This window comes from Rhinolophus hipposideros (genome assembly GCF_964194185.1).
Source record: "Rhinolophus hipposideros genome assembly, chromosome: 11".
Taxonomy (NCBI): Eukaryota; Metazoa; Chordata; class Mammalia; order Chiroptera; family Rhinolophidae; genus Rhinolophus; species Rhinolophus hipposideros.
The window spans coordinates 41,309,845-41,328,343 of NC_138057.1; the positions used below are offsets into that span (position 1 = coordinate 41,309,845).

An 18,499-nucleotide genomic window follows, 5' to 3' on the forward strand; every position below is an offset into this window, starting at 1 on the left:
TAATCCTCTACTCTTTGTGGCTCTTTTTATGTAAGAATATTCAAAGGGTAAATTTGGCTGTATTAACTATTAGTGCATTAGTGATTGTTCATGCGTTCCCCCCTCCCCCAATCTGCATGGTTTTGCTGAAAAGCAGATTCATGGTAACTGTGATGTGAATTTAGTTGAGAATTTCTGCTTTTCTGGATGCACAGTCCCCGGTCTGCATCATCCTTCCACTTTACCGCCTGAAACAGAGCTCCCTCTCTAATACGCTTTTGTCAACTGATACATTCTCTCCGTGAACTTCAATAAATTGGCAGTGCACTTCTGTGCTGGAAAGACATTTTTGCATTGAAAATTGGATTCACAGCAGGCAATCGGCCTGGGGACCACATGTCTAGAAAAGCAGTCATTTTAAACTAAGGATATTACAAGACGAACTAGAATAGGGCTAGTGTACTCTGAAGTACAAATGTCTAGTCTCCTGTAAGAAAAGTTGCTGTACTGCATGTTCGTAATTAACCCTGTCAAATAACGTTCAGAACAACTGCAGCCTAATGCACACACCTTCTTCTTGGGTTCTATTGCTGTGTCTCTGGGTCCCATTATATTCTACTTGCATCCTTCCTTCTCCTCACTGTCCCTTTCGAACACTCCTTATCCTCTTCGCCTTTCTCTTCCACAGCATTGATTAGCTTCTAACTACACTAATCACACAAAATTTACTAGTTTATTATATTTATGGCTCACCCTTTAACTCCATTATAACTGTATTATATAGTTATATTATAACGTAACCTCTACCAGGGAAGAGATTTCTGTTGTGCCCACTATTATTTCCAAATTCCTGAAATAGTGCCTGGCACGTAGTCGGTACTCAATAATTACATGTTGAGTGAATTAATACATTTCCTTGGAACTTTCAGCTATCAAGTGCCTTTTTGTTTTGCATCCCTAACTCAAAACATGTTAATATATTTATTTACCAAAATGTTTTGACCACTTTATCATGTAGCATGTAGTGGTCCAGGTCATGTGAAATCATTCCGGACCTCAAAACTGAACTAGTGCTGTGGAGGAGGCACGTGTTGGCAGAAATACCAGTTGATAAGTAGGAAAAATTAAAAATATGTACAAATCACTACACAGCACAGAAAAAAAAACAGTTCAGCAACATAATGGTGTGGTGGAAAGACACAGAGAAAGCTTCATAGAGGAGGCAATTTGAGTTATAAATAAAGAGAAGTTTCTCGATCGCCATCTTCCAGTAATTCGTCAAAATGACCAACACAAAGGGAAAGAGGAGAGGCACCCGCTATATGTTCTCTAGGCCTTTTAGAAAACATGGAGTTGTTCCTTTGGTCACATACATGTGAATCTACAAGAAAGGTGATATTGTAGACATCAAGGGAATGGGCACTGTTCAAAAAGGAATGCCCCACAAATGTTACCATGGCAAAACGGGAAGGGTCTACAATGTTACTCAGCATGCCGTTGGCATTGTTGTAAACAAACAAGTCAAGGGCAAGATTCTTGCCAAGAGAATTAATGTTCATATTGAGCATATTAAGCACTCTAAGAGCCGAGATAGCTTCCTGAAACGGGTAAAGGAAAATGATCAGAAAAAGAAGGAAGCCAAAGAGAAAGGTACCTGGGTTCAACTGAAACGCCAGCCTGCCCCACCCAGAGAAGCACACTTTGTGAGAACCAATGGAAAGGAGCTTGAGCTGCTGGAACCCATTCCCTATGAATTCATGGCATAAGTGTAAAAAAAATAAAAGACCTCTGTAAAAAAAAAAAATAAAAAAAAAATAAAAAAAAAAGAAGTTTCTCTGGAAGAAGAGAGAAGGGATTAGGTACAAACCAAATGGATATTCTAAGAAAGATGTGTCTTAGTTGGTCCTCCCCCCCCCCCCCCCGGAACCAACCTTAAAACAAAGATTCAAGTGTAAGAGATTTATTTGGGAGATAAAAGAAAGTGTCAGTGGTGGAATGGGAAAGTGAGAGAAGAAAGAAAAGTCAGCCAATAAAAGTCATGTTATCAAGCCAACTACCACACAGGGTAACTGGAGCTTAGTCCTGTGGGGAAACTCTGGAAAATGATATAGAACACAAGCCTCAGAGTTATCTCATGGGAGGAGCAATGGAACTGTGGTCTCCATACACCAAATCCCCAGCATTCATTGGTTAAGAAAAACTCTTAAGAATCAGTTCCCTGGTTCTTCTGGCCTGCACTCTGAAGCACTGGAGAAAACATCACACTAATATCAGCAATACCCGCCCCTGGGAGTTGCTTTCTGCACAGTGACGTGGCCAAGGGATACGGGTGGGGCCCCAAAAGAGTTTCCTACCATTCATAAGGAGAGCAGCAGGGGAGGAGGCTAGAGATTGAGGCAAGGGCCAAATTTTGAGGAGTCTCGCAAGTCTTTCCCTGGAGCTTTTATTCTGTATTGAGGGAGCAGCATTGGAAGATTTGAAGTAGGAGAGTAGCAGAAGTTTTGAATTTGAGAAAGACCATTCTGGTTACAGAGTGGACAGAATGGGGGCAGGGAGCAGATAATGAATCCAGGAGACCAATTAGAAAGATAAATCTAGCATGTGGAATGGGAAAGATTGGGCTAGAAGTCATGTGGTGGTGCTGGAAATGGGGATGAGGAGACAGAACTGAGAGATGTTCAGGAGATAGAACTGACAGAAATTGTGAGGGAGAGATGGGGCACAGGATGAGTTCCCTATGCTGGCTCTCCTGACTGGGTGCTGGTGGCACTCACCTAGACAGGGAGTGCAGGATGGATGTCAGTTACTGGGGTAAGATTAGTCTTGTTGAACGTGTTGAATTGGAAATAACTGAAAAGCATCCAGGTGGACAGTATCGTGGGCAATGGAGATAGGATTATTGAACTCAGGAGACAGATCTGGATTGGGAAGAGCTATTTAGGAATCACCACTTTATAGAAGACACTTGAAGATCGGTAAAAAGAAATTCTAAAATAAGTAACTAGAAGTTTATCATATGAGATGAGTTAGTTGAATGTTACTATCAACATCCTTTCGGCCTCAAGTCCGTTGCCAACTTAGAGATGGCATGTTTTCTATCATCTCTGGGTATTATTTGCCTTTATTTCTCTCTACATCTTCCCAAGACAATTTTATTTTCCCTCAGCATAGTTGGATATGAAGAGGAAACAAGATAAATTGTGAGATTTGGAGCAAGCTTGTAAACTCTCATTGTCAGCTTCTTCATTTGTAGAAAGGGAACTCCTAGGTGGAGATCAGCTTGTCTAATGGTCAATAGAAAAAACTCCCTTGAGAGAGAGAGAGAGAGAGAGAGAGAGAGAGAGAGAGAGAGAGAGAGAGAGAGAGAGACTTTCCAAAGTGCACTCTCTCCTGAACACAAAAGATATCAATCTGATGCTCTTACCTTACCAGGCACTTAACCTGGTTGGTATAAGGACAATCCTCACTGCAACTCCCACAGCTTTGTCTCCACTACACGTGCCTTTAACCTGCTGATGCTAGTTCATCTTTTACCTAAGACTTGGTAACTGATTGAAAGCATCTTTTAGAATGGTCACAAAATCCATGTCAGAGGCTAAACCCTCTGTGATAAGCGCCCTGTGTAACAATGTACCTTCCTTTTGCATGGGTTTTACATTTAAGACGCATGGCTTTCCTGCCAGTCATCCTGGCCAAGAACGCGTGTCCTCTCCACAGGAATGCATAGGTGATGACATTTCTTTCACCGTCTTGGCATCAAAACTTGATAGTCTATCTGGTAACAGTGCTTTGAGCTCCTGACTGTTTATGGCATGGCTCTAGGCAGAATGGGCTGTGAATGCCTACACTTTCTCTTACTTCACCAACTCTTGTTACATGTGTATCAGAGAGAGAACAAAGCCACTTGATGTTGAACAGCCCCCCAAAAAACAGCCACTGTCAATATAGTGCCTGTGGCATGTATATAAACATACCGACCAGGAGTTGCAGTTTCAAAACATCTGCCAGATCATCCCAACCAGCTTCCCTCACATTCTCAGGCCCTGTCAACACTACCTTCGTTTCCTTACTTGCTCAAGACCATGTCTTGAGCCTCCAAAGTCTTTCTCCATTCATCTCCTGTAAGCAAGCAGTCATCATTTATCAATAATAATAGTATTTATTTATCATTTATTATATATCAGGTAGACTGTGCTAAGTGCTTGTATTTTATCAAATATGGTTGTTACAACAACTTTTTGAGATAGGACTGTTTTTATCCCACTTTCCAGCTATGGAAATGAGGATTGAAGAAATAGCCCCAAATCACACAGCTAAAGAAAGTGGCAGAGCTGGCATTTGAATTCAGCTTTCTCTTTCCCTCCTGCAGCTTTAATAATCATTTCTTTTATTTATGAGGCATTTTGAAGTTTACAAAGCATTCTCACAAGGCATATCATTTCTCCCTCCAAATAGAGCAGAGAACTCGGCAGGACATGTCTTATCTCATTTTCACAGAAGTGACTAAGACTCAAGAGTTTACCTGACTTGCTCAAATCCACCTGTGTCTGAGCCTTGGACTCAGATCTTCTGACTTTTCTCACTATTCCCATAAATATCATATTCTTTGCTCAGAGTAGCCATTTCTTCTTTTGAAATGGCCAATGTATGAAATTTACTAGGAGGCCAATTTTGGCTTTCTACAAAGACATTTCTGATAATCAGAGTTTTCCAAAAATCAAATAGGAGGAAATGAGTTCCCTATTCCTTTCTATTTTCATTCAAACAGTGGGCAGTCACTGGACTAGAAAAGCATAATTATGCCTAATCCCTGGAAGCGGAGAGAAGGAGGTAGATAGAATAGATGAGCTCTAAGACCCCTATCTCCCTGAGACCCTATAACTGTTTTCTGGGAACCACTCTGTCTTCATTTTGGTTGTATTAGCTCCATTCCCTCCCTCCTGGTTTACTGAAGCCATCTCCTAGCTGACTTCCTGAACTCTCCCTTCCAATTCATCTAGTCTCCCTTGACAACGGTGATGGTCCACAAAAGTTGTTCCCATCAGTGACTCTCTTCAATGGCTCCCTTTGCCAATTGCACCCATTTGATATTCTGTGTGATGTTCCATGATTTATCTATATCCTCTATCCAAACTCCTTTTTCATTTCCCCCAATTTCTGCTTCAGTCAACCCAATTATTTGCCTGAGTCACAGAGACATCATGCTTTTTTCAGCCTTTGCTTTCTTGGCTCCCGTCTTTGGAAATAGTCTCCACTTTCCCCCCTTGTCCACCTAGAAATATCCCCTTTCTTTTCAAACCTAAGTCTATTTTATTTCAGTACAACAAAAAACCTTAATGAATTTCTTCCCCAAAACACAAAGCAAGTTTAGGACCAATCTTCTAGTCATGCAACAAGGCCATGGGGACCCTAAAAATAACCCTACTGGGATACCATTAGCTGCCCTGTGCAACCATTAGATTTTGAACACTTATTTCTATATTGGCTTATGTTCTTGGTATTTTATGTGAGCTGATTCTGTCTCCTGGAGGGTAGTTACTGGACCTTCTTGCAACACATTCCCCAGAAAATGGTAGGCAAGCAACAGTTACAGGATGCATGATTGAGGTATCTAGGATTGCAATATTTTGACCTTACCCCCATATTCTCGCACACATACACATATGCACATACAACCACCTACCAATTACTTAAATTTCCAGCATAGTGGAAGGGGCACATGGCATTTAAATTAGCTGGGCCTGAGATAAATCCCATCTTCATTACTTTCTGGGAAAAGGAGTGCAGCAAAACCTGGGTCAAAGGACTAGAGTTTGGAGTCTGATGTCTTGGGTTTAAGTCCCTGCTCTGCCATCAGCTGGGTGACTTTAGTAGGTCATTTAATATCTCATTGCCTCGACTTTCTCAACAGAAAAATGAGGATGATAGAGAACCGTGGTTCCCAGTACCCTCCCTCCCCTCCTGGGGTTACTGGTGTAAGGACAGAGTTAATACTAGTAAAGCACTCAGGACAATTCTTAGCATATGGTCACAACTGAGTAAGTCATAGCTGTTCTTAGTATCACTAGTTGGGTGACTTTAGACAGATTTCTTAAATTTCCTGAGCCTCAGTTTCTTCATCTTTAAATGAGAAGTGTTCATTTCCACAAGCTGGCTCTGAGAATTAAATCTGAAAGCATTGAAAAAGCACCCAACTCTCCCAGGAAAGGTTTCCTGATCTTTGACCCCAAGGCCTGGATTTCTAATGCCTAAACAACACATCTTTCTCCTGACTCTGCTCCTTTTATCAGTTTCACATGTCCATCATTCGAGCTACTGTAGTAAGCACTTGTTTTTATGCCATAGAAAATCTTGGCATCTTATAAATTCATCTTTAGAAAATTACAACCTAAATTACACTAGATGATTGCATAAGCAAAAGACTTCAAATTCCCTGAGCCCACAGGCTGCTTTTCCACAGGCAGTCCCTGCCTATTTTAGCCAATATGAACAGCAGGAAGATGAATTGTCCCTCTCTGGGAGGGTCCGGGACCCCAGGCACATTACACCATGTAAAATGTGGTTAAGATGAATTTCAAGAGCAGTCTTGAAAGCAAGAAGAGTCAAAGCCAGTCAGACAGCCGCCGGAGGGAGTTTGGGAAGGGGAGGAGAGCCTGACTCACCAGTTCTGCCTGTGGGGATCATGGAACTGAGTTTCCTAAGAAAGGCAGGCTTCCCAGTTCTGGATGCTGAGCCCCGCCTTGCTGCCTGGTGGCCGCAGTCCTAAGCCACGAGCTGGGCTCTGAGGGCCCAGAATTCCTAAAATGGGGTCCAGACTGGTTGCCTTGGTTGCCTATTTCCTAGAAACAATGCTGAAGAGCACCACACAACCCCACCCAGGACAGCGATGTAACCAGTGAAGGAAGGCGCAGTGGCCCCCTGGGAGATGCCGAGAGTCTGCTTCCAGGGGGTTTGGCTATGAAGACTGGAAGTCAAGCCCAAAGGAGGAAACTTCAAACTCAAATATGTACTGATTTGCTTACCTTCTAGCCAAGGCTGGGCTTCTCCCAGAGGCAATGAATTGTTCTCGGGGATCCTGTCGACTTTCTAGAGTTATTTTTGTCTCTAGTGAATGCAGAGTAGTTTTGCAAGGTCCTCCTCTGTTCTCAGCATGACTTCTCTGTATGACTCGGTTGGGAAGGCAAGCTCTCAGTTCCATATGGCGGAAGGATGCAGAGGCTGCAATTTCACTGCAGAACCACTGGCAGAGGAGGGGTGCAGGGACGCACGTGGGCATCTAAAGGAGATGTCAAGGCATTAAGGTACAAGGTAAGGCATGAGCACATCGAGTCACACCATTCTGGAATGTTTTGGTGGGGCCAGAATCCTCTCATGAAATTATTAACGTCTGAGTCATTCCTTGGGTTCACATCAAGGTCATACAAGTGAACTCATAACCAATTCCTGACCACTGTATTAAGAGCTGAGTGAAGATCAGTTAAAGTCACAAACAATTTTATGTTATTTCTAAGAGATGTCTCCGTGAGGCAACAAGAGGGATTACATTGGGCAATAGAGGAATAACTGACCTGCCTTTCTGTCAAATATTACTATGGGGTGCCCACAATTTTTTTTAGCAAGTTAATAATCCTAGAATGGTGGATTGATGGGGGAGGGTGAAAGGGCAGAGGGTTGCCATTTTCCTGACAAACTGACTACACTTTGGTGCCAAGTCAACAGAACCGTGCCTATTGAGTGGTTTAAAGTTAATAAAAAGGTTAATAAAATTGGAGTCCGTTCCTCTAAGTAGTCCCTGAACAGTTGTGGAGAAAGGAAATCTTTTCTAGATATTTTATTTATGTTTACCATGCATTTCTAAGTCAACCTCAATATAAGGACATTACCTGATAATAAGCAGGCAAAGAACAGGGAACGGCAACGTTTGGTGCCATTTAACTTATAAAGCTAAAGAAAGGTTAAGAAATGTTCAAACCTACACCAGAAGGAATGAGTTGAGGTTTGAGTATCTCTAAAGATCTTTCACTCTCTCGTGCTGCTTATCTGAGGGAACCACTTTGCTCCCTGAAGCAGCAACAGCTAAAAATAAAAGTGCTTGATGAAGCACTTACTGTGTGCTAGTCTCTTTTCACATGTGAACTAGGTTAATCCTGCTGACACTCTAATGACATAGCTGTGATCATTTCCATTTTACAGATGAGTTGACTGAGGCTCAGAGAAGCTTTATAAATTGTGCACATTCACACAGCTAGCACAAGGCAGCCCTGGAATCCACATGTAAGATACGTGCACTTCACGTGTAACTGCCTCTCTCCTTTCTGAGTGGGCAGAGGACAGTTCATGGTCATCTAAGCACACAGTGCGAATGAGAGGAATCTCTAATGTGGGGGAAGTGACATTCTAAGGTGGTGCCAGGTGAGGTTCCAGTCCTGGATTCCATGCGTTGGACAGAATCTAAAGCTCGGATAGGATGCAAACCGTGTGGAAGGAGGTTGGTAGGCAGGGAAATATCTGAGATGTTTTCTCTGACATTGAGGGATTCTGAGGCCTCTTGCCTCACAACACTAAGCCCCCACCCCCACCCCACCCATACAAAACACACACACATTCATAATGTATGACACTGACCCCATTTTCATTTTCATCTGTTTATGTGCTTCACCCTCACTGAGAGACAGAGAGAGAGAGAGAGAGAGAGAGAGAGAGAGAGGAAACTGCAATTTGTCCCAATACCCACCAAGTAAGGAAGCAAAGTCCCTCCCGGCCACTCACCTAAAGAAGCAGCATTTAGTCCAAGCGCAGTGTCCAGTCCACAGTGGGGCGACATTCTGAACCTACTCGGTGAAACTCTGCTGGGAAGCTTTGTGTGCCCCTTTTCACAGAGATTCACCTATTTCTTACATACTTTTCCCTCAGTACCCTGAGAAGGGCATCGCCATGGCTCTGAAATTTTTCACAGCGAAGTGCAGGGAAAGCTGCCTTTGCTCTGGAAACAGGGAAGCTGTCTCCCCGGGCCTGCCAGTTATAAAGGTTAACTTCCGTGGATTGCATCTTGCAGCTGAATTGCTTTCAGAGGTCATTGTTCTCAGCCTCCAGGGTCATTAATTTCAGGTGCCTCATTATCACCAACATATGCAGCCAATACATTCTTCAAGTCCCCCCAGGGGAGGTAGAAAAGGCACAATTTGTAATCCAGTCAGACCAGGTTCGAGTGATGTTCAGAGACAAACATTTTGATGCTTTATTTCCTTATTTGGTCAAATGGAGCTGATGGCTCCTATCCCACATTATTATTGGAGGTTTAGAGAGATGATATTTACAAAGTACCTGATAATTATAACTAATATTCTGTCATGCTGGGTTCTGTGGTCTATTTTCTCATTTGAACCCAGCCACATTCTGAGAATGAGAGTATTATCCACAATACACAGAAGAGGAACATCAGGGAAACAAGTGATTAAGGTCAGACAGCCTGAGAAGGAAACCAAAATCAAACCCCAGGTAGAGACGACTCCAAAATTTATGCATTTACCCAACATAGTGTTTCCTACTATGCTTGCTCTCAGTAGGCATACTACAAACTTTGGTTCCTTGCTTTACTTCCACACTTTGGCTTTTTAAAAAGCACTATTTGGTCACTCCCAATAAAACATATGGCAGCCTGACTAATCAAATGTCTCCCCAGTCACTACGGAACTGAGGGGTTCTGGGTGCCCCTCAGACTTGTCACTAGACAAACCAACAGATTTCTTCGAAGGCAGTACCTACTGCGTATGGATTGGCAGTGTTAATGATGACCCAATGAAAGAAAATTTTCCATTATCAGCTACAGTCAAGTATCAGCTACAGTGAAGATGGAGCCCTAGGCCTTGGAATACAACTTCCTTCTCTTCCCAGGAGTCTCTCTTTTCTCTTAATTAGTGATTAGGCTGCACGGGTTTAGCACCAGCAGGCAGGGCTTGAGGAAGGACTAAGCGAGTGAAAGAGGAAAGATAAAGTCAGCACTTTGAGTGTGAAAATATAGAGAAGAGAAGGAGCGTGGTTTGAGGATGTTCCCTCCCATGGGCCACTGGAGTACGGAAACTGACAGCAGTGGTTCTTTGAAGGGTTTAAGAGCAAGTTATAAAAGCATTTAGGGAGGCTCTTTGGTCACCATAGAAATGAAAGTGGATGATAACAAGTCTCATTATTGTACCTGAGTTTTAGAACTCACACCATCACAGGCCACATCATCACAGGGAATATTTTGATCATTTTAAGCTCCTTGGAAAGGATTCTGGACTTTATCCCATGCACGTTCAAGGACCCTCGTTTAGTTCAAAAGTGTCAGGAAGGCTCAGTCGGCCGCAGTCCTGATAGTTTCACCTGCCATCTTCATCACCTCTAAAGTGAAAGGAAGTGATACAGCCTTTAGTCCTTGCTAGTGCTGTGCTCACTCATGGGTTTACACGGAAACTCTAGTCAACAACCTGTCCTTTCCAGTCATCCACTCTCAAGTGTAACCTGCCTCGGGTTATCAGTAATGTTTTCCCAAAGGTAAATGAGTTATTCTCTCACATTATGGTCACTTACTTCTGCCGCCATGTACTGAACCCCACAGATCCCCTCACTGTGAATGCATTAGGTACTGTACAACTTCCCCCAGGAGAATAGTCCTTCTAAAGCCACAAATGGTGGGAACATTGGAGGATAAAATCTTACCCCTCAGGAGTAAGGGGATTGAGTGCACTAGAGAACCTGTAGAAATTCTAGGCTCACTTACAGGAATAGCAAACACAACCCCTAAATAAACAGAGTGTCAGATAGGCAATAAATGCATTTCCATCTACCATACCCTGCTTACAGGAAAGTGTTCATGATTTTCCTCATTTACAGAGTCAACGATAGAATTTGTAAATTAATTTTAATTGCAGATAATAATCACACTCATGCCTTTTGTCCCTCCTTGTGTCTGGCCTTGCAACCAACAGTTCAGCTTTTTTAATTTTAGCATTGTGGGGACAGAGCCCCAGAAAGCAGTTTCCAGGCTCTCAGCCTCACATAGAAAGGTGCTGGCTCGGGTAGTAAATGGCCATCAACTGTGATCAGATGGCCATCAGCTGTGGCTAGTTGGCCGTCTGCTGTAACCTGTAAGCCATTGGCCACTAATATAACTGCCATGGCTACGCTAGAAGAAAAAATGGGGACCAGCAAGAAGATGGTGGCTGGCAAGCGGGGACTGCTGTTAGGACGGCGGGTTGCAGATTATGTAGATCCTGCCTCCTGTGTCTCCAGCCCAGCCGCCAGAGAGAATATATTGGTTTGACTCCCCTGCTTATGGCTCCGTGGGTGTTCCTTTTTGGCCTCACCATGTCCTGCGTTCTTATGTGAGGAGCGGCAGCTGAGACCCCGCTGGACGCCCTGCACGACAAATGGCACAGCGAGCAGGGTCCCCTACACGACAAGCATCCTTAAGTTAGGACTTAGAGTGACTGTGCACTAACACAAAGACAATGCAAAATTATCTTAATTGAGGACAAGATATGCTATATATATACTAGATTTTCATATAAATGATTTTATATGAAATCCATATATACTAGATTTTCATATAAGTGACTAGAAAGAGGTTACTATAATTCTGGTTATAAGTTACTTCTGAAGAGCCAGTTTATTTTGTTTTCAGACAGCAATTAAGCAGAAAATCCCTGTGCAGAACTCCAACCAATTATTTTATTCATTAAAACAAAAACTTCTGTGTTCCTCTTAGGAGTTTCTAACCTAATGGACAGAGCAAACAGCTTGTAAAATCTGAATTTGATAAACAGAATTGCCTTTTAATAAATGAAGGGCCATTTTATCAGAGAAAATAAATTTGGAGGGTATATGTAATCATTAGAGTAAATCTACTTTGTGCAATATTCCTGCTCAAAGTTTGTTTATTTTCACAGTGAATTCCTTTTTGATACCCTTACCTCACCAAAGGGTTTAGACAAGGCTTGTGCTCAGTTCTGTCATTTTATAAGTAGCAAAGCTACTTGGAACAGCAAAATGGGAAATGAATCTGTACCAGGGAAATATTGCAGAAAGAGCATAGGCTCAGACACCCCTGTGTGACGGCCCAACTCTGCCACTTGCCTATTTGAATGAATTTATGCAATATTTTTTATCTTTCTGACCTCAGTTTCTCATTTATGAAAGGGGCTGTTGTCTGAATTAAACATTACGTAGAAAAGCATTTGTAACACGGTAGGTGTCAATGAATGGGAGCCTGTGTGACTCCTTTGTGATAACTACATCATCACTATATTCAGGTGTGTTGGCCAAGACTTCACTTAAGATACTCTTTTTTTTCTTAGCAACCTGACTGTGGTCAGGGCCCAAAACAACAGTAGAAACGAAAAGGATCAAGTCTTAATTCCTTGTTCTTTAGTGCAGACTAAAGGAAGCTAAACATTTGCAAGTGTGTTGGACCCACAATTTCTTCACTCCATTCTTTTTATAGGAGTGTCAACCCATGAGGATTCCAGAGTAGTGTTTCAGGGCATCTGCACAAACCACACAGGTAAACCCCAGTGCTTAAGAATGAAAAAGCAATGAGACCAGGAAGGATGAGGCTTGTCAATCAGAAAACGCTGTGGGGGAAGAAAAGAGAAAGTTGTTGAAAGGACGAGATAGAAAAGCGGTGGCCTCTGTATACCTCCAGTCTGTGGAAGCAGAACTCTCCTTCTATCTCCCTGATGTTCATTCTGCCTTTGTAAAATTTTGCATTTAATGATGCTTTAAAAATTGAATTATTTCATTAATATATAACTAGTTGAAAGTATAACTGAGTATTTATTGTAGATGGTGGAAAGTAATAGATGTATAGATTTCTTTTCATAAAAACTGTCTTTATACAGTGGTATGTTAAGTTGAAAACTAGGTATTGGCATCCTTGCAAAAAGATAGTATTATTTGATTAGCACTTGTGGTTGTAGTCATTCAGGAAAGTCACACTCTATGATTTCTGTAATCTGAGTGATAATGCACATCAATAGAGGTCTGCAGATAATTCAGTACCCCAAGTTTGCTCACTGAAATAACCAGATCACAAATCGAATGGCTGATTTCTCATCAAATGTTCCTCCTATCTTCTCTTACTAATCACCCTTGCTAAAAAAAAAAAAGTTGTTTTAGACTCACACATCATAATCTATCTACTTATGTGTTTATTAATTTATTTACTTTATATATTTATTTGCTTATACTCTACAACAAAATCGGCTCTAATCAATAAAGAAATATTATGAGGTACAAAGGAACACATGGCATCTTTGCAGGAGAAATGAAGCTCTTCTGGCTAGATAAGCCTAAAAAAAATATTCCTATGTTAGTTTCAACCATGTTTAGTAGCTGTGGATGATATAATAAAGGTTTACGTGTTCTGAATGGTTTCATAAGGTTTATTTGTAACTTAGACCTGTTGACGCAAACACATGCTGCAGTGTTAGCAGAGGTGGAACAGGCAGAGCATGCCACTTACTTGTAATTTTTTAGATTTACAAGTATTGATTTCTAAGCTGCGTCTTCAACTTTTGAGACACTATTCCTCCCCATGAGACACCACTTCTTTTTTTTTAATTTATTGGGGTGACAATTGTTAGTGAAATTACATAGATTTCAGGTGTACAGTTCTGTATTACATCATCTATAAATCCCATTGGACTTAGGTTAGAAATATTGTTCTCTGGGTGTTCGGCACCCAGAGTCAGTTCTCCTTCCATCACCATATATTTGATCCCCCTTACCCTCATCTCCCACCCCCCGCCCCACTTCTTCAACATCCTTTGAACTATTGTAGAATGAGATGAGAAAGGATCTAGAAGGGGAATGAAAAAAATTTTTTTATCACAGGAAAAAGACAATTTGGACATAATAATAATGGATGAAGACACCAGAAGGAAGAGCTTGTAGGATGGGGTGGAGAACAAAATATTGGCCCCTGACCTCTGTGCTAAAAGTGATATTTTTCTAAGAATTTTGTATATCACTCTTGTAATAAACATTCAGCTTCGTTGTGCAATAAAGACAGATGAGAAGAATTTGCTGCTCCAACAACCAAAAAAAAAAAAGCAACTTCACTATGTCCTTGGAATCTGGCTTCTTTGGTTTCAAATGTGCAGTAGAAAACTTGTGCCTGCAAGGGCTAGGGGCCGTTGTTTATGTAACTAATTGGACATCTACATAACTATGAAAATTGGGGCAGGTCCCTCTGTTCTCATCTGTTCTAAAGCCAGCGTTTGCTCTACAGTTAAGAGGCAGGCAGACTTGAGAGAGGTGCAGTGAAGCTGTCCTACGCTGACTTTCTTACATAAGCTTCAAGTTTAGGAGGTTTTCTCTATTTTGTTTCCAAATGGTAGGAGGGAAAAAACATGTTTTAAGGGTCACTTATCAGGGAAGAAATGTGTTTGGCCATGCTTTAGATTGGGGAAAACTTTTGAGGATGAAAGGAGATGTGAAGATTGAAGACAGAGAGACTGGTGAAGAAATATCCTGAGGAAAGATTAAGATCATTAGATGGAGAGCTGACAATGGCCAGGAAGGAAAACATATCTTCCTCAGACACAAGAGACAAGTGAACAGTCGAGAAGATAGAAAACAATTTTGACCGTGAGAAACAGTATGCTGGGGAAAGTCGGTATCTTATCAGCAAACTTGGTAATGAGGTCACCTTCTGGGAAAGAATGGGTGGAGCTTGGGTCTTGGGGAGGTTCAACTTAGCTCCAGTGAGAAATGCAAAAGGGACAAAAAAGATGAATGAAAGGATGACAAAGTGGGGTGATCTAGTCACAGTGGGCATAAGAAGGTTGTGTTTGGAAGCAATATTTGAAATCTCAGACATGGGGCAATTCTGAGTAATGATTATATCTGATATGATTGTCATTGTGAGTGCCAGTAGAGGCCATTATAGTTGAGCAGACAAAGGAAATACAAGGCCAAGGTATCAGTGCCACCTACTGGCTTATGAAAGCCAATGAGGAGGCAAAGAAGAAATACAGTGGAGAACTGAAAATTTCCACAGTAATATCTGAATAACCCTTGGTTGACCTAGCCATGAATCACTGTAATCACAAAGGAGACTTTGGGTGCAGAATGGTTTAACTCACTGAACCATCTCAGTAGCACTGAATTTAGCAGAGCAAGGTGTACTTAGTTAAAAATCCCACCCTAGCATTGGATCTAATACACCATGGATATTAAGGTGGATGGATATCAGGTGTTAGGAGTACCGAACCACTGTGTCAGTTTCTCTAACCACCATTGCTGTCACCCATTATTAGCAAATTATTAGCATTGGCAATGTAGGCAAGATCTACTTCTTCCTACCAGGTCAGCCCTAATCCTCTGTTCTTTATCTTGCTAATGCCTGGACTGATAATCACACAGCTCAATTAGTTGTGCCTCCTACAACAAGAGTGGAAGAGATTACACAAGGACAGTAATTAAGAGGAGGAATAGGGGAGCCTGAATAAATACAAAGAAGGCTACATAACTGTGATGCCTACATTGTGTGAGACAGTCCCAACTTGAAATCACCACTCCTACTAGACAGAAATCCCCATTTTTTCCTGCCTTGGGACTGCTGACTACCAAGACTGCAATTAGTCCATTCTAACACCTTTGTGTGAATTAGTAAAACATGCCCCCTACAGAGGCAAAGGCAGCCAACACCAGAGTGCACGGCTGGATTTCCACTCCCGCTTGGCCGTGTGGGCAGGCACCTTGTGCAGTAAACAACTTGTACATCTGCATGTTTTGCCACCATTGGTTCTCACTCTTTTGGGCCTAGTGCTCCTGAGAGTTACTCTTGGGCTAAGAACAACAGTCCCATTCTAAAAGTGCTATTTCAGATTCTGGATCCACACTGTACCTTGGGAAGAACTGGAACACAGAAGAGCAGACTCCAGGCTGTGCAGGGTGTGCCACTGTTAAGACACTTGCATTGCTCGGAATATGTGATTTCCCCTGTAGTAATGAAACTAATAGAATAACTCTATATGAGAGGCTTTTTGTGCTATGTAAGGACAAACTCTAGCTATCTCTTTGTTTTCATATTTGGGGTTTAGTGCTAGCAAGTGGGAGATTTAGTTATATAAGTTTTACCTTACCCAACTGTATTCATTCAGTAAAGCTGTGGCAAAAAAGTACGGAGTGAACTTCCCTCCATTCCTTACCAATCAAGCGTGTGTTTCCAGGGCTTTTTTTTTTTTTTTTTCCATGCAACTACAATAATCTAGTAAGTGAATCTTAGAGTTTCAGTAATACTACTTGATTAAACCAGGGGCAAGTTCTGCTACCTCACTATTCTGGCTGAATCTCAGGTTGACAATTTTCAAACAAATTCACAAGGGCTGTGAAAGTTGGGGTGGGAGGCAAGTAAAGGTTGTGACTCTGCTGAAATCTGAATCTATAATGCCTGAACATGATCAATTTCCAAACCATACAAAGTGGCTCTTTGGATCAGACAGAAGGAACTTGTCAATGTCTTTTAAGACAATGGGAAGAGAGGGTGAGTGTAGTGTGAGTAGAGGGTTGAATTCAATGAGTAGAGACCGATCACTGGATTATCACCTTCAATGAGGTTGGCCTCTCTCCACCACCTTGCTATGGGTGTAATTTTTCAATTCAAAACAAACTTTTGTTCACAAGATGTTTGTGAGGCTGGACTTGCTTCTATGGAAAGGCCTCATCTGTGCTTTTCCTTTGGAAAGATAAGTTTTCCAATTAAATGCAGAATTCCCTGGCTATCTGTTCATTGTGACTCTTTCAGGGTGAGATGCAGCTGACATCTGTCAAATGTCAGCCAAGCTTCAACTCCCATTCTTGACTAGTAACCACAATCCTCCCCAGAGTGAGGGGACAAGATCTGGGTAGGTCCGGCTTGTTGTTTGACTTGAACCAAGGCTATAAGTGGGGTTTCTGTGGGCCGTAAGCCTTCAGCCTTTAACATGAAAGTCAGGAGGAGCTCGTAAAAGGGTCCTGCAGGAAGACCCCCTTGGCTTCTCTCTATTTATAAAATCTGGAGCACATGTTGACTAGATCCAAAATTATGTCATTGCTTCATAACTTTTTGAGGTTCCAACTTCCAAGGCCCTTGGGCGAGGAGCAGTTGTTATTATAAGGTCAGGATTTAGGACTGGCAACTGAAGCTCTTCAAGGTCTCTCCTCTCTGTGTTGTCTCCATTGCTTCTCAGCAGCCACGGAGAGATCTGGCTGCTCTCAGACTGACAGCCCAGGCAGCACTGCCATGTAGAAATGACGTAAACAACTACATTTTGTTCCCTAGGAGAATACTTTGATGAGCATGGACGCTGCCAGATCTGTGAAGCCTCGTGTGCCAAGTGCTGGGGGCCAACTCAGGAAAACTGCACTGGCTGCCCTGACACAAGGTGAGTGGTGTCTCAGTATCTCCTATGGTTGAGGGCTTATGGGTTGCAGGACAGAGAAGGTGGTGCTTACCACCTTAGAGGCACCTACTGGGTCTGCAAGAGAAAGACAAAAACTCCTTCCCATGACACAGTAACCCTCTGTAGTCTGACCACAGCCCACCTCTGCAGCATCTTTTCCTTATGATGCCCAGTAACCACTACAAGAATCAGTACCCTGGACACTAGAGGTGCTTTCTTATTGATGAAATGGTGCTGCCTTTGATGCCTGTAATCTAATCCCTTTCTGCACATCCAGTCCCTCGACCATCAATAACCTCCATCTGCCGAACAAATAGCTACTCATATTTCTAGAATCAGTTCAAGGATAAACTGTTCTATGAAGGCATTTTTGACCTCTTCCCAGGAGAATTAACCTCTTCCTTTTTATGTTCCCCTGTACACTGTATAAACTTTCATAAACGCAACATTCTAAGACATTCATTTACAAATCTATCTGTTCATTAGACTGGACACCCCTTAAAATACTCATCTTTTGTATCTCTATCACTACTAACCACGGTGCTAGGAAAATAGTAGGTACTCAATATATTTTTGATAGCTGAATGAATGAGGAAATAACAAGTATCCAAATGGAATGGCCATCTCTGCTAATACACTGGGAATTTCTAATGATGAAAGTTGGAAGCCTATTGTATTTTTAGTCAACACTCCTCTGAGTCCAGCACTTAATACTTGTTGGCTGACCGAGTGTTTGAATGGCCTCATCACTGTTCTGCTAAATGCATAGGAAGCAGAGTCTCTCCCCAGACCAGTATGACCAGGCTGCTCCAGGGGCAGGTGAATCTCTAGGATGGACGTTCTCTCTGCCTTACACACAATCATTTCATCTAATTCTTCCACAGGACTGTAATATCCTGAGTAGGAACTGTGGTATATTTGTCTCTTTCTTCCTCCACAGTGATCAGCATATAGTAATAATTCAATCATTGGCTTGGCTCTCTAAATAACTCCCTCAAAAAGAGAAAGAAGGAAGGAAAAGAGAGAGAGAAGGAGAGAGGGAGGAGAAAGAGAGGGACAGAAGGAGGGAGACACAAAATAGCAAAAGTCTTAAG

General features: G+C 42.1%; 1 protein-coding gene and 1 pseudogene across 3 annotated transcripts in view; both read left to right on the forward strand.

The window, feature by feature from the left end:
- The window catches only part of PCSK5 (proprotein convertase subtilisin/kexin type 5), a 405,671-nt gene that overhangs the window by 303,834 nt on the left and 83,338 nt on the right, over positions 1-18,499 (forward strand). For both annotated transcript variants that reach the window (XM_081067381.1, XM_081067382.1), the window contains exon 21: positions 17,285-17,387. In XM_081067381.1, the coding sequence (XP_080923507.1) occupies positions 17,285-17,387 (103 nt within the window). The remainder of the gene's footprint in view (positions 1-17,284; positions 17,388-18,499) is intronic.
- LOC308505166 (large ribosomal subunit protein eL21-like) lies at positions 1,263-1,745 on the forward strand (annotated as a pseudogene). Its single transcript has one exon. The product of its transcript is annotated as a large ribosomal subunit protein eL21-like (transcript).